This window comes from Daucus carota, chromosome 6 (genome assembly GCF_001625215.2).
Source record: "Daucus carota subsp. sativus chromosome 6, DH1 v3.0, whole genome shotgun sequence".
In the NCBI taxonomy this organism is placed as follows: domain Eukaryota; kingdom Viridiplantae; phylum Streptophyta; class Magnoliopsida; order Apiales; family Apiaceae; genus Daucus; species Daucus carota.
Genome location: NC_030386.2, coordinates 616,022 through 634,073, shown reverse-complemented (window position 1 = coordinate 634,073; position 18,052 = coordinate 616,022). Strand labels below are relative to the sequence as shown.

General features: G+C 33.3%; 2 protein-coding genes across 2 annotated transcripts; one reads left to right on the top strand and one right to left on the bottom strand.

Moving 5' to 3' along the window:
- Positions 1–274: 274 nt before the first annotated feature.
- Positions 275–10,048, bottom strand: LOC108192948 (splicing factor U2AF-associated protein 2). Its single transcript, XM_017359495.2, has 14 exons — positions 9,891–10,048; positions 8,806–8,916; positions 8,432–8,545; positions 8,111–8,331; positions 7,138–7,323; positions 6,786–6,878; positions 6,273–6,311; positions 5,276–5,365; positions 5,069–5,171; positions 4,807–4,887; positions 2,876–2,952; positions 2,283–2,363; positions 1,607–1,698; positions 275–737 (listed from the first exon to the last, which is right to left on the bottom strand). Exons 1-14 carry the CDS (start codon positions 9,952–9,954, stop codon positions 614–616), a joined length of 1,476 nt encoding a protein of 491 aa, XP_017214984.1. The 5' UTR covers positions 9,955–10,048; the 3' UTR covers positions 275–613.
- Positions 10,049–12,737: 2,689 nt separating this feature from the next.
- Positions 12,738–15,798, top strand: LOC108226691 (dehydrogenase/reductase SDR family member FEY). The gene is made up of 8 exons (XM_017401686.2): positions 12,738–13,079; positions 13,872–13,992; positions 14,174–14,291; positions 14,445–14,581; positions 14,662–14,763; positions 14,931–15,023; positions 15,128–15,200; positions 15,362–15,798. Exons 1-8 carry the CDS (start codon positions 12,859–12,861, stop codon positions 15,622–15,624), a joined length of 1,128 nt encoding a protein of 375 aa, XP_017257175.1. The 5' UTR covers positions 12,738–12,858; the 3' UTR covers positions 15,625–15,798.
- Positions 15,799–18,052: the final 2,254 nt, after the last annotated feature.

The window sequence follows — 18,052 nt, the reverse complement described above, 5'->3', positions numbered from 1 at the left end:
AATAAGAAATATCAACCATGTCCTTATTACATTTCAAGGTATGTATGAAGATGTCTATGTTGTCCTGATGAAAAAATATATTTATGTCTAAAGATATCTATTATTTATGTTAAAAAATATTGTTTTTAGTACGCTTATTATGTTCCAGAGGCGGTCAATTAAAGGGGCATGCGGCCAGTATAGAAGCCGCAATAAAAATAAAATAAAATTTCACAACTCAGAAACGATGCGAGATTGAGTTCCTAGATCTCAAATATAAACAACGAAAATTGGAAGTCAGCTTAAAACTAACTTTTCATTTGTAATCTGAGGTACAAGTGACCTGAGTCAAACTTTAAGCTTCACTTAAGAGGCAAAAAGTTGCTTTCACATCAACTTAAAAGAGTAATAAGTTAACAAACAAGATGATGAGAAAGCAATCTTCTTAGATGCATGTCATTGAAAAGATTCAAATGGCTCCTAATCCCATCTATGGACCAATAATAGATGCCAAAAATTTTAACCATTTACTGGGACCAAAGTATTTGATAATTAAATTCGAGTTCGAACTCTGTCACAAGTGGTCATATACAGCTCTCATGTTTCTGATTGACTCTACAAGTAGCAAGTGCATTTAATCAGCTTCAAGTTCAGCTCCAAACTCCTCCAATCTTTTGGCATCATACTCCAGGTCCCTTATAGCGGCATGGTTGACTGATCCATCATCTTCACTAGCCTGTATTTGTCTACCACCAAACCTAGAGTCGCAAACAGGGTTATTAGAGCAATATTTACAATTAATTAAGCAAATAAGAAAATTATCGTGTCAGTAGAGGCTTCAGTCAGCTGTATACTCAAAGGTACAAAGCAATTCGAATTATAGCTTCATACTGATTAACCATGTGCATCACTGATGTATGATAATATACGCACAACCAAATATCTCAAGTTGATAAAAAATCAATAAACTTAAAAATGTGATCATGTTTAGAGATGTCCAAAAGATCTATTCGGGCCAGATCCAGATCGGGCCAAACAAAACCGGTTTTTTTTTAAAACAGATTGGCCCGGTTTTTTTTTTAAATCGGGCCAGGCCAGGCTTTTTCGAAAAATACTAAGCCTGGTCTACTTATAAAAAATCCAGATTTTTCAGAAATCCGGATAAAATCCAGATTTTTTGAAAATACTAGGCCTGTTTTAGGCCCTCGGACCGGCCGGGCCAGACCGGGTTTTTTTCCGGATCAGGTTTTTCAAATTTTTTTCCAGATCAGATTTCAGATTTTTTGGACATCTCTGATCATGTTTATCATTCCATGCGTCTCCATGGCCAGATATATCTATGTATGATAACTTTGTTTTCCTCTTATAGAATGGTCAAGAGTTGCGTTGACAATGTGAACACTATGCTACATGGGAAAAACATGCGTATTATACTAGCACATAATTAACCTAAGCATGCTTACAGAAATTCTATAAAGAAATGAAGTCCTGCACCAACTATCATATTATAATCAGCTACTATGATGCATGATATCGAGGCACGATGATAAATGCAATTCTTTGTTAGTCATGTAGAACATTACATTGTTTTAAAATTTAGTAAAAGCAAAATAGAGGCATAAGTTACCATCTTCCATTCATCACTTCTATGCACTTCCTTGCATCTTTCCTATCCTTGAACCTCACCAGCACAACACCCTGCGGATGATTCTCACAAACCTGCAGATATTACAAATTCAATTAAGAGCCACATATGTGCATGCGCGAACTCAAACTTGGATCGACCTTTAAATGCCAACTTACTCCAACTTAGATCAATCTCTAAATTCTAACTTAGTCAAACTTGGATCAATCTCCAAATGCCAACTGACAATGTTATAAAAATGCTTGCCCTTTGATCCTTATATAGTAGTACTACTTTAGTCTATATCCAGATTTACAAAGAATGAAGGGAAACAGAATAATGAAAGAAGACAAGTCAGAGGGTCCCCTTCACAAAGTCAAGAAAAAAACTTGGCCTTTAATGTCCTATACATTTTACACAACCATTTTCCAGGCTTTTGCATATCTATTGTACTCTATAACATATACACCTATAATTGATCATAGAATATAGATATCATCTCATGATACCATTACATAATTATAGACCATTAATTCGTTGAATTAGTGGTTATGGTAATGGTCAAGCAAACAAATAAATTGGGGCGCACAGAAGGTAATTACTAAATACTACATCACTTTTACCAAGATGCAAAACAGGATAGCAACACCCAAACTGAATGGCAGATATATTACAATACCTTCACTGACTCCACAGGACCTTGCTTTGCACACTCGTCTTCAACATCTGCTGCTAATTCAGCACGTAGATCCTCATCTGCCTGAGAGCATTACAATTTTACGTCAGAATATCAAACTAAAGATATGTATATAAACAGTGAGACAGTACCACTGTAATGAGATCTGAAAATTTGCATAAGTAACATTGTTGAATTAATTTGTGTGACTGTAAGTGGTGATTTTGTTTCCAATAAAAATCACTGATATGCATCCTGATCAGTAGTTTCCATTATATAATTCCCAATTCTTACAGTTCAAATTGGAGCACAAGCCTCTATATAAGAATGTCTGCAATGTAGAACGATGCAGTAGGTGTAAATTTTTTTATAAATTAAAATATTAAGAAGTTTCACAGACCAGTTCAATTGCAATTGTGATGGAACTACTAGAAATCTGTATGTCCAAGTTAACGCTTGCCATGATAACAAAAGAGCTACATATCTTCTCTTTCATCCAGATTTTTAATGTTGTAGGTGCGTGTGTGGAAACACACATACTGGTGTGAGTGTGCATAAGTGTACATGAGTAGGTTGTAAGGAGCGCAATAGTTTACCCTCATTTCGGCAGGAGAGAACATATAGCGGAGAACAACAGTTGTTGGAATCAACAACTTTGAGTCGTCACGGCCACCTGAACCATAATACGAGCATGTTATGGCAGGGTCTATGAATCATGCCAAAGGTATAAAATTGCAACATTTTTACAGAAAATTGCTTTTGGAGATACAGTATAGCACAGATTTAAATAAAATGCTTCTGTATGACCCCTATATGAGTATGCCTAGATATTTACACTTCTTATGATAAAACATTCTTTTAAATGCCTCTAAAGTCTGTTGCAGTACAGTAAAGCAACTATCTCAGGTAGCTAAATGATTTTCAATTCTCATGGATGCATCAATAAAAGTTCAAATGCTATCAATTTCATACCCAAATTTCTCCAAAGAAACTTGTTGAATAGTTTCAACCCCCCACCAAACAAACAAGGAGAACACATATAATATAAAAATTGAATCAAATATTTCAGAATCTAAAGCCACTTCAGACAAGTAACAGAAATCAAAACATATAACTGATTATTTGCAGCAAGAAGGTTTCAGCCTCCGAAGGACCAAAACAAAAATCAGTAAGACAACCAATTATAAAAATTTGCATAGTAGTTTACAGTAGATGGCTAAAATCAGGACGCCGCAAGAGATGCACCATTAGCAGTGAAGCTTAACACACCAAGATCTGTAAAATTCCTACCACTACATTAGTATTGAACTTGCTATCGCATTAAACAGTTTCAACCCCCCACCAAACAAACAAGGAGAACAGATATAATATAAAAATTGAATCAAATATTTCAGAATCTAAAGCCACTTCAGACAAGTAACAGAAATCAAAACATATAACTGATTATTTGCAGCAAGAAGGTTTCAGCCTCCGTAGGACCAAAACAAAAATCAGTAAGACAACCAATTATAAAAATTTGCATAGTAGTTTACAGTAGATGGCTAAAATCAGGATGCCGCAAGAGATGCACCATTAGAAGTGAAGCTTAACACACCAAGATCTGTAAAATTCCTACCACTACATTAGTATTGAACTTGCTATCGCATTAAACACGTATTAAATATACTACAGCTATTATCATGTACAACTGATATGAGGAATTTCAAAACCCTTCATGTGAAATAAACAGAATTTAAAATAGCATGTCACAAAAATGTTCATTTGAATTAGATAATACGGAGTATTTGTTATCATCCCCTGTCTCTTACAGCTTCTGGGTGAACTACACAGCAAGAAATATATGGAAGACATAAAGAGCAACATAATGTATTGTGTTTGATATATCGATAAGAAAAGGTTCTAATGATCTGTATGTAATAATAAATTATGGACATTAAAAACACAACAGAATTAAAAAAAAAACAGATCTTTGTGCCAGGTAATCAGAGAAAACCTGGACTTTATAATAAGTAAAGACGTCATAAGTAAACTACCTTAATGAAAAGTCACGGTGAGAAATACAAAAAATGGTTAATAGAGATATATATATATTAATACGTCGGTTTATCTGGCACTCTACTCCATCTTCGTTATAAAATATTCATTTTATTTTATAAAATGAATATATAGTAATTGCACCTGAGCATCTGACTGTAGTGTTTTTCATCCTTGCAAGCAGGCAGAGATAATTTCCTACGCATTGACGTCCACTAAATTTTAAGTTATCCAGTTATATTAACATCTTTCAGCCTAAGGTACTCGCCATACCCCCACAATATATAAGCAACTAATACTTGTAGGGGAAATTAATCAAGCACCCTGAAAATATACCAAGAACATCTTTCTTATTTAGACCTGGATATATATCTGGTTCAAGGACATTAATCCATTACAAAACCAAATATCAACATTCATAACAAAGGAAAATTTGACCCAAAAAAAATAGTAACTAAAAGAAAATTTTATCACACGTGACATAAATACTAACCCCAGCCAAGCATCTTGTGTTCAACCTTCTCAAGTTTCCTCTTCTTCTTCTTGTCCACTTGTTTCGAAATAAATTTCTCCCCTGCAAATCATAGAGAAAAATTGTCTAAAAAACATCACTGGCACTTCAAAGCTATATATCACACACAAGTTTGATCCAATGCAAAATTTAAATGTTTTAAATCCTATGGCAGATCAAAATAATGAAACATGTAAAAGAACTAACTAAAATAGAATAAACTCCTATGGCCCGAGCATAATACCTTTCTGCTCAAACTTGGCTACAGTAACTGACATTGGATTCTTGTCACCGAGCCTTAGGGGTGACCCATCCAAAAGTTGCAACGCCAGATGAACCGATGGCTCCTAATAATTAAAAAAGAGCACAAGAATGACTTAAGAAGCACAACCAAAATATAACAAGCATTCAAAGAGAACATAGTCATACGATCAAACATCATAAAAGCTACCTTCATATATGAAACAAGAGCATCCCCCTTCTTTTTTCCTGTTTGCTTGTCGACATAGATCTTGACACGAGGCTTTTTTGTTTCAGGGTCCTAATCAATAATACATCACAAAAAGGTTCATTTAATGGAATAGAGGTATCAGTTGAAGGTCAGTCCAGAACTACTTTAAAAAAAAAAAAAAAAGAGGATAACTAGTTTGGTACAATAAAGTAAAGTTTTCTTGGAGCAATCAAAAGCATATAGCACTGCAATGCAACAAGTTTGCAAAGTGAAACAAGTTTTAACACAGTTGTGATGGTATCCAGGTGAGACAATGCACTTGCAAGGATCCTGGACACTTCTAGGCTCCCACTTGAGCGATAAGCTGCTACCCTAGGCACCCTTCAACATAAGCTATGCCATATTATAATAGTATACACATCTTTCACTTAGATTACCCCATTGCCCCTAGGTAATGGCTGGCAACATTTAGACTTCACCATGGTATATATGGTGGTTAATCCTTGTTAAATTATTCAAATAATGAAGTGCAATCTCCACTCGACATAGTCTACGCGCAAAAAATTCCATAAAAAAATACAATGTATGAACAACAATTGTGAAAAAGATTTAAACCCTAACACAGTTTTCAAAATATTTATGACAACTCCACGATCTACCCCGCACAGTACATGGTCAAAGGCTATTCAAGAGGACTTATTTATCTATAGAAAGAGATAATGACATCAAAAATAACTCAGAGGCTCTAGCATTAGCGGAAATGGATGATATTCGATGTTTTCCCCAATAAGCAATTTATCAAGGCAGAAGGACGCATATACAATTTTGATTGGCATGGTCATTCAGTTTCTCCTACAATTTTTTTCTCTCTCACCTATTTTTCACTTAACTTGGTCTCACAGACTGATACTACGGACTGGAACAATTACTTCAAAACTAAGAGACATCAACTACATAAAATAAAAGGAAAGTAAGTTGAAATAATAAAGGCACTCACCTCTTTTATTATTCCACACTTGGAAAATACTTCGACTACCTGAATGGTATTCCAATGTTAGCATTAGAAACATTAAAAAGAAGGGTACTCTAATGTTGTGTTTGGTTGGGGTGAATGATTCCGGAAGGAATAGAATGAAAAATAAACTATTTTATAAACAATTTTTAAGAAATTTCATTCATTCCTCCATTTCATTCCTTACATCATGTGCTAGAGTTCACACCTTCACTTTGAGATGGAATGCTCCATTCTCTCCCATCCTCAATTTCTTCTCAAATCTCATCATAGCAATTTTGCACTTCCTCAATTTTTTTCAAAATTTTCTTCCTATCACTATCAGTTTCAAGTATTTTTACTCATTCCATTCCATTCTCCCCAACCAAACACAACATAAGGAAAAAAACAAGGCATCCATCCATAAAGATAATACTTTGTTATACTGTAAACTGTATATCAGTGTGCTAAGCATGAGTATTTTAAAGATACAAGATAAAGAAAGATTGACAGCAATACCTCATCAAAAGTAACATCTTCTGGCAATCCAGTCACGTAAACATGCGTATTAACTTTTAATTCAAACCAACTGTCAGGAGGTTTATTAGGCTCCTGGAATGAACAATAAAAAAGGCTTTATTAGAAGAAAAATATATTATTTAATATAAGAAAGGATATAATACAGAAATATTTAAAATGGAGTACACAATCATAAAAAGGAAGTGAATCTAGATGCTACTGTTAACATTCATGCTTAACTAACAAGTAAAAGGTATGTGCCAAAACATATTAGTATATTTGCATCCACGATAATAAATTAAATAGCCGGATAACTGAATGTCTAAGGACAACAATACACAACAAAACCTACCTTCTTATCAGCTGGCTTTTCAGGTGACTTCCTCTTAGCTTCAGGCACTGGTTCTGCAACTTCACTACTAACAGTAACATCTTCCTTTCCGATGGCATCGTCGACTGTCGGAAATACTTCCTCTTCTTTCTCAAAAGTCATGTTTTCTACATCATACTCACTACTTTTTATATTGCTTTCACTCTCCTGCCATAAATTAAATCAGTCAATGTTATACTCTATTTCAGACATTTCTTCTTTCCATCTTGGTATACGAAAAAATTATAAATGGTACAGTAATATAAAAATTGGATGATGCCAACCACACAACATATCAAATATTTACTATAAAAATTTGCTAATTGTGAATATGATTTGTAAATCATCAAATGAATGGTTCCTATATCTTTAGATGGACACCTATAACTTACTCAGCTAAAGCACAAATTGAACTGAATTGCTATCACAGAATTACATAAATTTAAAAAATAAAATAAAATAAGTTTTTCTCATTACCTATTAATTATTATCATCTACTTATTGTACAACTGTTTCATATAAATCAGTTTTCACAATTCCAACTCTGTCAGATTAACTTCATAACTTGCACCTACTTGCACATCTTAGTAAGCGTCTTAGTAGGGAGAAGTGACAAAGAGAAGCTATCAGTTCGTAGTTCACATATTAATAAGGAAAATTCACAACCTGGCAATGTCTCTTTTCTTGATAGCATAGAATTATTATCAACATAAGCTGCAAAGGTATTTCTAGACCAAGAGTTGTACATTCTTGTAATCCAGGAATTAGAGAACAATAATCATACCCATGCATAATTTTGGATAACACTCGAACAGTTCAATTTATATTGTCAGTTATTGTCACTGGAGGCTAATATTTGTATACTAAGAAGCCTGCCTATCTTACATGAGGAATGCAATTTTAGGATCTACGAGTACAATAAATCACATAAGTGTATACAAATCTTAATGCCTACCTGAGGAACCCAAGCTCTAAGCCCCCTGTCCCACTTGTAGGTAGTCCCATCATCATCAGTGAATTCTTCCTCGCCGTCTGGGGGTGTCGAAGGTCTTTCAGCATCATCATCCAGCTTGCTGGAGTCAGCTTTTAACATCTCTGCTTGTGCCTGTGCTTCTGCTTCCATCACCTCCTTCTGCCATTGTTCATACTCGTCACCATTGTTGGAGGGAAAAGCCACTGCAAAATATAAATAAACAAGTCTCTAATCAGACACAGAACCAAACAGCAGACTCCCAGAAAAGCAGACATAGTATCATCACAAAACTGGACTCAGTACCTTGTTGAGCAATCCCAGTAACCACCCCTGGTATTGCTGACAACGGCTGCCACTCAGTCCTTCCCTCAGACCAAACAAGTGTACTCTCAGTGAGATAGCCGCTTAAAAAATGCTCTGTCGAGGCCAACAAACAAGCTTAAGTACATTGTTCAATATCCCGTAATACCATTTCAGCAAGATTACAGATGGAACACAATTGTCCCTAAACCATGCTCTACTTGTTACTTGTGGAACTGAAATAACAAAATAAAACAGTATAAAAAAACAAAAAAGGGCATCTGAACAACCATTCAAACCACCAATTTTTCGCATTATAATCAAATACACTCCAACCATTTCCAATCAAAAAATAAAAACCAATACAAAACACTAACCTCGCAACTCGGAAACAGCATAAGGCCCAATGTGTTGTTGTTCTTCACTCAGAATAAACCATCCCACTTCACTCACATTTCCCGTACTCTTGTCATCACCAGCCTCCATACCTACAGATATCGTAACAAAAATCACTTTACATGTATTCACTATAAAACTGAGAAACACACACAGAAATATACTTCCTCTGTCCCATAATAAACGTCCTAATTTTTTTCAAGTGTTTTTCACGCATTTCCAAACTTATAAAAAACATACTTGTAGATATTATTTTTTCGTGTTTTTTGTTTTGTATAAAAATAGGAAGTTCAAATTTTAATACAAAATAAAAAATACGAGAAAATAATGTCTACAAGTATGTTTTTTACAAGTTTGGAAATGTGTGAAAAAACTTGAAAAAGAATAGGACGTTCATTATGGGACGGAGGGAGTACAACAAACCAGAATACACCAAATCTTAGTAAACAAAACCAGTTCGCAATTCTATATAGCATAAAGCTAAATCAAACCAGGGCTTAATTCTAACACGCATTTAACCCTCAAAACACAAATGCCACCTAGACCCGAGAATTCCATCCATTATTGAGATTAAAAATACCCAGCCCAACTTATTCATTTATCGAGATTCTACAGAACATATATATAACACTTACTAATTGATGGCAATCAGCTAAACCATCAAATTCACATACAAATATCACGAACATACATAACAACAAACACGAAAACACAAAACAGCAAGCTAAATTATAACAGGGCTCAACTGTTAACACACACTAAACCCTCTAAGATAAACACCGCCTAGACCCCAGAATCCCATTTATTTATAGAGATTAAAAATACACTTCCCGGACCGAAAAATAAAAACTAATTTATCGAGATTATTAATTTATCGAACATTCATTTATCGAGATTCTACTGAACATATACATAACAGGAGAGTATCTAAAAACATAAACTACCCACGAATCAGATATATCTGAATTAGGGTTTGATAGTGATGCAATAATTATGTGATTAAATGAAAAAAAAATGATGCAAAAATATATAAAAGAAAATGATAAAATAGAAAAAAATAGTGTACCTTGTTGATTGTTTGTGTGAGAGGTGGCCATTGATTGTGCTGTGTTTGTTTCTTCTTCTGCCATTGATTCAAGCTTCAATTACAGAAAGCTGGGTTGCAGTGGCTTTATGGGCTTTTGGATCCATGTTGTATTTTAACCGTATGTAGGGTTTGGGCCAAGCATGCGCGTCGGTTCTGCTGGGCCGGCTATAAATAAATCATGGGTGTGTTAAATGCAAATCATTTTTACAGGGTAGCATTGTACAGTATCATGATTTTTATTGATTTTTAAAAATTTAAATGTATTCAATTAAGATTTATAAATACTCTTTAAAAGTAAGGAGATATTGTATTAGGATTTTAAAAAAGTCTTTCAAATGTATTGAATTACAACTTTTAAAGAGTTATCAAAAATCAATTGTTATTCAACATATCAATGACTTTGGTGGAAAAATATAATTAATAGACTTTTAATGACTTTTAATGGATAATTGCATATATTTTTCTAGAAAATTGTCACGCCATTATTGAAAAGATTTGACATGATTTTATCTTCCCTCAAATTAACCAGTCGCTCCAACCTAGAGTTCATCCTCTGCCAAAAGTCTCCCCAATTCATCCTCTTGTGAAAAAGGTTCCTTTTCTTCTCTATTATCATTCTCTATTATCATTCTGTGTTTTTACATATATATAGATCTACTTGCTTCAGCTAATAGTAATATGTATACGTTATTTGTTTTTTATTTTTTCTGCATATACACATATATGTATCAATATGCACAGAATAATGGGCGATGCATGTCAAGAGAATGACACCTTCAGCAAATTTTTCACGAGGCACATATGGGAACAACCTAATGTACCATATGATGATTGATGCAGCTGGTCCCAGTTTTGAGACACTATATGAGGATCGTTCGGCACCCATTGAAGGTTCTGATGAACCTCTAGTTGTTGATGAAGACCAATTGTACCTTGAAACTGCTGGCGGACTAGACAAAAAAACAGAGTTATATATGGACCAGAAACTAGGTGTAGTCATTATAGGGGCTCCAACTTCAACAACGAAGAATATAAACAAATACAGATGGAGTTGCAGGGACATGAAGAACCAAGTGAAGGAATTACAGGAGATGAGAAACCAGGAACTATAAAAGATGAGAAATCTGATAGAAGAGATGAAGAGCCAACTTGCTATGGTGTTTAACAATCGGAATGGAAATTAATCATTAGTGTAAAAGACTGGCTGACTTTTATTTATGTATTAAGTTTGCATGGCTTCTGAATCATAATTTGGATGCTGCTTTCGGTTGTTAATTTATGTCATTTTTCCTTTAATTAATTAAGCAATTTATCTTATTAATTGTATAATAAAGGAATGTTGAAAAGATTTGAATGTACCAAAAAAAATGTTTATAATTTTGCCAACGATTTTTACCAACATAACTGAAATATAAATTATTAAATTTTAATAGGTATTCTTTGGTAAAATTGGCAACGGAATTTCATTATTCTGTTGGTAAAGTTACCAACAGAATTTTTTTCTGTCGTAATAATTTCAACAATTTTATTACCAACAATTTTTTCTGTTGTAATAATTCCAACAATTTTATTCTGTTGTAATAATTCCAACAATTTTATTACAATTTTTTTCTGTTGTAATAATTCCTACAATTTTTCTGTTAACAACGAAAAATCTGTTGGTAAAATTAACAGAAGGTTAATCTGTTGGTAAATACCAATGGTTTTATCTCTGTTGACACTTTAACAACGGAAAATCCGGAGATATTGAATTTCTCTCAAAGTCAACACTTTCTTAATCGGTCGTAAAATTACCATCAGAAATACATATTCCGTTGGGAAAACTTTACCAACGAGGATATTTGTAATAGTTTTTTCTGTTGATAATTCCGTCGCAATTTTGAATTACCAACCGAATATCATTTTTACCAACAAAATATTCCTTTGGTAGTCCGGATTTCCTTGTAATGACTTGTATAAATATATTCAGTCGCATGATTTTAAAATGAGATATACTTTGTTCAAAATAAATAAAAATTAGATATACTTATATTTATACTAGATTCAAATTTGTACGAATCTTCAATTTATACTAAATAATATATTTTCTTTGTCACTCTCATTATTTTACCGTTATTATATATTGTTTGGCATACATGTAAAGTGGATATAAAACATAGTTTCATTACTTATTTTTAATTTTTTCTATAAATATTAAATTAAATTTTTGTTTAGATGAAGTATATTAAAATAATTTATAAAACTTACAGGAGTCTTAAAATACTTGTCACATCCTCGTCTCTCAAGATAAATTGCCCGGAGACAAATTGAGTGTATTTTTTGAGAAAAATTATAATTTCTCGTTATCAAAATACATTACGAAAGAAAATCAACGTTCCTAAAATCCTCGGAAAAGCTTAGAATCAAGTTTTATATATGTGTTATTTGACTGAGCTTAAAAATCCAGTTTTCGAATTTATAAGTCACTTACGTGTACTTTTTACTAAAACGTTAAACTTCCGATTTATAAATCCGAATCTAAGAAATTAAAAATGTTATTTTTAGTGATTTATTTTTATTTTCAATATGATTTTACAAAAATAAAGAAAATCACTTTAAAAGATAATTTATAATATTTTATTATTGTACTAATAATTTTGAAACCGGATAAGTAGTAAATATAATAATGATCCAAACATATAAATTAAAAATCATTTTTTTATTCTAGACACTTGTTTTTAAGTTAAACCAAGCCGCTCCATGATTACATCTGATAAAATTTAATATTCCAATGCGGCCAAATTCAGATATCTTATAATATTGAAATATAATAATAGCTCCAAAATCTTTCCGAAACTGCCACCATATGACAAATAAATGCAGCAAGAGATTTTCAAAATCCAGACTTCTCATCGACCAACCAAAGTAAAAAACACAGCAATTTTTTTTCCCAAGTGATTGAGAAAGAATGAGCATGAGAGATGAAGAAGCTTATAGCAAGATGTGGAATAAGAAGGGGTTGGGATGGATTGCATGGTTAAGAGGATGCTTTCATTTGATGCACGACATGTTGTTCCAGAGGATCATGACTAGACATCTGCACAATCCAATGCCTCTTCCTCCTCTCCATCCAGATTTCACTTGTCTTGTCACTGGTTGCACCAATGGAATTGGCCGCGAAATCGCGAGGTTCTTTGTCCATTTTAATGCTTTTTCTACTCCCTCTGGGTTTTTTTTTTTAATAATAAGATGCTTTTACTTTTAACATGGATCTTAAGGCGCGTTAATTGTTCAGTAGATTAAGGGAGTGTTTGGCTGGGGCTTAAAAGCCCAGGTTCTCGACTATAAGTCCGAAGCAATTTATTTGTACCGTTAATGTAAAAAAGCTAGAAGCACTTATAAGAAGCTGAGAATGCTAACTTTTGTTTTACGTCTTCTACTTATTTTCCAAACATTTTAATAACTTATAAGTCTTAAATTACTTCTCACTTCCACTCCATTTGTTTATTTTAATTAAGAAGTCACTTCTTTTAAACTCATCCAAACGATCCATAATACTACTCCCTCCGTCCCTCTGATTTTTTTTACGATTTTCTTTCACTATTTGGCACGCATTTGAAATTTTCTTTTTCTGTATAAAAGTTTAAACGTCAAATTTTTATTCAGAAGAATAAAGCATTCAAAATAATTTATAAAACTATGTTTTTTAGGAACATTAAAATACATGTCGAGCCCGGTCCTCCAATGTAAACAATTAAGGGGAACGGAGGGAGTATATTTTGTAAATTAATATGTTGGTCACATATTTTTATTAAAAATATCAATTTGTTTAAAACAATAATTTCATGTGCGGTCAATAGACCCAAAAGTGTGTATCATAAGTCAAAACGTGGTATAAAGAACACCAATGGGAGTATTTTTTTGAACTCGCAAATTTTGCAGGTGTACTTAGCTGATATGTGGTTTTGCTGCATCTGACAGGCAGTTAGCAGAAGCAGGGGCGCACGTTGTAATGGCAGTTCGGAATACTACAAGAGCTAATGTTCTCATCGAGAAATGGCAGTGCGACTGGTCTAAAATGAGCCTTCCTCTCAATATTGAGGTACACACTTACTGGCATAGATATTTCTGGGAAAATAATTCTTTTAGCAGGACCGTTTAGAATCCGAGATTCTCCCCTTAGCCGATGAAATTATAGAACTAATGTGTAATGTGATAGTTACTTATGAGCACAGACTCTTAAAACATTTAGTAGCAAACTCAACCAAAATTTGACATTCAAGGTGATGGAGCTTAATCTCCTCTCATTGGATTCTGTTGCGAGATTTGCTGAAGCATGGAATGCACGCTCAGTCCCTTTGCATGTGCTCATCAACAATGCCGGGATATTTTCTATTGGAGGTTGGCGTTAAGCTAATTATATTCAAAGGACTTGCATTTTTTGTAATAATTTTACTGAAATGTCAAAAATCATTAGATATTAGATACTGTGTTAGCTTGTTCTAATTTTTTTCAAGGACGTCTGTATGAATTTTTTCTACAAATCGTGTTTAGAACCTCAAAAAATTTCAAAGGACGGTTTTGAAGAGCATATGCAAGTGAATCATCTAGCGCCAGCCTTGCTTTCAATATTGCTTTTGCCATCTCTCATCAGAGGCTCTCCCAGTCGGATTGTCAACGTTAGTTCAACTGTAAGTTCAATGTTATGATCATGTGTCTGTGTTCTTTCGCTTATGTAACATTTCTAATTGTTCTTTTCCCTCTGCTGAAGATTCACCATGTTGGCTTTGTTGATCCTGAAGACATGAATGTCTCGACTGGAAAGAGAAAGTACACAAATTTAGCGGGTTACTCAGGCAGCAAACTAGCACAGGTTAAATAAAACTCTAGGGCAATAAGGTTTTGTTGTTAATTCTTACTAATTTACGAGCTGTTTAGTTCTTCTGACTGCCTGCTCCTTCTTTTTTATAACAAAGTTGTTCTAAATTTTCTATTTAAAGATTTTATGTAAAGCATGTTAGTCTGCATACGAGATTACAGGTGATGTTCAGTAGCATACTCAACAAGAAATTGCCTTCCAAGGCTGGTATAAGCGTAGTATGCGTATCTCCTGGAGTAGTTCAGACCAACTTCGTAAGTTTCTTGAAGATCTGTTCTTTTCATATGTATTTTCTAATTGGGATTTTAATTTGTGATGCCTCAGTGCCTGAGTAGTCAAAAATTTTACTACATGGCAGGCAAGGGATCTTTCCAAGATTGTTCAAATCGTGACTCGTCTGTTTCCATATTATAAGTTCAGTCCTGAAGAAGGCAAGACTTCTGAAACGTGACTTTAAATTGTACATGTTCCCCTTGCCTAATATGTTCATCGGCATTTGCCTAATACGTTCTGCTTAATTAGAAGTCACTGGTGTCAAAAAAACGACTCAGAAACCGTTACTGAAAGTTATTACTATTATTTTGGGCTGCAGGTGCTAGAAGTGCCTTGTTCGCGGCCACAGACACTCAAATTTCAGAATTCTGCAAGAAGCTGGAATCAGATGACTGGCCAGTTTGTGCTTTCATTTCTCACGAATGTCGTCCTACAAATCCTTCTGAAGAAGCGCATAATCTTGAAACCTCTTACAATGTGTGGGAGAAGACAATGGAAATGATTGGCCTTCCATCAGACACAGTGCAGAAACTTATAGAAGGGCAGCAAGTTAAATGCAGATATGGTTCTCATCAAGATTAGTGTTTTTTCCCAAATAGTTTCAATTTTTTGATAAAATTACAATTAGTGGTTTTGTGATCTAATTTTAAGGCCATTTAACATCATGCTAGACAAAAATGCAAAAGTTCAACTTGAAGAAGAGGCAGAAACTGCCTCTGTTATTTTCTGATGCAAAATTTTTAAGTACTATAGTTATTCGTTTCGAGGTTATTTCCCTGCTTTCGAGTGCGACATACTTCGTATTTTATTTATCATCCGCTTTAAAGAATGTGTAAGCAATTCAAACTACAGTGATACATTTGAATTTAAAACAAAAGCACACATCTTAAAGAAACATAGCAAAAGCCAAAAGTGATAGCAAATATTTTAAAATCTGGCATAAGTTTTGTGTTTTTCTTTTTTGCCTTTCCTGAAAGCTTAAATATTGTCAAGTATAGAGCTTCTCTGCTCACCAAGCTACCAAAAGTTTACCCATAGGACCATAGCCCAAGCCTTTTGTTGACACTGTTTTATATATTCAAATTTCAAATAAATTTGGTTCAAATTGCTCTTCTACTGATAATTTATGAAACAGATGTTTTGCTCCGGAAAAGAGATCAAAACAGGAAGAAAGTTAAAAGAAAAATTATTGATTGTCACAAGGAAAAAAGATACTCTAAAATTATTCCTTCCGTTCCATCATTCTTGACTTATATATTCTTTTACCGTTTGATCATGAAAATTACGAGACGGAGAAACTATTCCCTCCACCCCACAATACATGTTTCTTTTAAAAAAATTACGCATGTAATTAGATAATATTTTTCCCCTTGTACCTTTAATAAATGCATGTAGACTCTTATTAAACTTTTATTAATTATACAACTTTCAAGAAGGGTAAATTTGGAATAATGTCAATATATTGGCATTGAAAACTAAAAGTGAACAAGTATTATGAGACAAATTTATTCCTTAAAAGAGACATGTATCGTGAGACGGAGGGAGTAATATTTATTAAAATCTAAAAAAACGTAATTTGAAATATTCTAAGAATTTACGCATGCTTAACGTGACAACAGTAATATGTTTGGGACCTGGCCATTTATTTTTTTTACAGATTTGGTACCTTCTTCTTGAGCAATATAAGTAAATATTTCTTTTTCCAGCAGCAGACATGTCTATTCTCCAATGACCGGCTTGTCCCATTTTCAATGATACTTACTGCAGCTCTGCACTTCTGCAGCACTCTTAAATACATTTGGAACTCAGATACTAACCAAGAACTCAACATACTCATACTCCCCTCCCCACCTCCACAAAATTCTTGACGACCTCCTAAAATATAATCTCGACATATATTTTTAGACTCTCATTAAATATTTATATATAATTTATTTTTAAAATCTTTTTTTAAAATTAAAATTTAAATATTCAATTTTTTTTAAAAAGAGAAAATTTTAAAAATAAATTATACAACTATACTTTACGGCGTCGAGCTCTCCGTCCCCACCCTAAAGATCTCCGTAGGACGAATGGAGTTTTATTTAGATTATGGGACCGTTTGGCTTAGCTTAAAAGAAGCTACTTATATAGTGGGTGTTTGGCACGGGCTTATAAGCCCGGCTTCTGAATTATAAGTTAGAAGCATTTATTTGTACCGTTTGTGTAAGAAGTCAAGAAGTACTTAAAAAAAGCTACGATTACTAGCTTTTATCTCACGGCTTCTAGCCTTCTACTTATTTCCCAAACACTTTTATCACTTATAAGTCTTAACTTGCTTCTAACTTCTACTTCACTTTTTTACTTTAAGCAATAAGCACTTATTTTAAGCTCACCCAAACGGCCTCTAGTTTAAAATAAAGAAGAGAATTATAAGTGTGAAGTGAACTTAACTTATAAGTTATTAAAAGTGTTTGTATTAATTTATAAATCAATTGAGTGTTTGGTAATTTAAATTAAAAAATTTTAAAAAAAAATCAGATTATAAAAATACAAGAAACTTTATTAATAAATTAAATTTATTACGTGTTAAAAATTTAAAAACTACATAAAAAAATACAAATCACTAAAACAAGTTCAAAAAACTAGCATTTCTAACTTCCAAGTTCCAACTTCTGACTCCAAAAACCCTGAAAAAGTACTTCTGACTACTGTAACCAAACATTGTCAAATAAGATGAGGTTAACTTCTAGAAGTGAGAAGTCGGGGTTCCCAAACACCCGTTATGATTTAAAACTTTAGATCATGATATTTCAAACTCGATTAATGGGAATGAGATCATTATAAATTCTCGCGCTAAAATTATATTCCGATTACAATCGTGACATTATCAGGTTGTGATATAATAATTGAGACAACAAGAGGTTTTTATAATTCTTGCGCTAAAATTTTATGTACCATTTCATCATTTTTGAATTATATTTGACATTTTATCTTTGTCCAGTACTCTAGTTCTTGATTTTATTATTAC

Coding starts and splice junctions, on each gene's coding strand:
- LOC108192948 (XM_017359495.2), bottom strand. CDS start 9,954: ATGGCAGAAGAAGAAACAAACACAGCACAATCAATGGCCACCTCTCAC. Junction 6,312..6,785: donor AAGATGTTACTTTTGATGAG/GTATTGCTGTCA, acceptor AATACCATTCAG/GTAGTCGAAGTATTTTCCAA. Junction 4,888..5,068: donor AGCCAAGTTTGAGCAGAAAG/GTATTATGCTCG, acceptor TATGATTTGCAG/GGGAGAAATTTATTTCGAAA.
- LOC108226691 (XM_017401686.2), top strand. CDS start 12,859: ATGAGCATGAGAGATGAAGAAGCTTATAGCAAGATGTGGAATAAGAAG. Junction 13,080..13,871: donor ATTGGCCGCGAAATCGCGAG/GTTCTTTGTCCA, acceptor TGCATCTGACAG/GCAGTTAGCAGAAGCAGGGG. Junction 15,201..15,361: donor TAAGTTCAGTCCTGAAGAAG/GCAAGACTTCTG, acceptor TTTGGGCTGCAG/GTGCTAGAAGTGCCTTGTTC.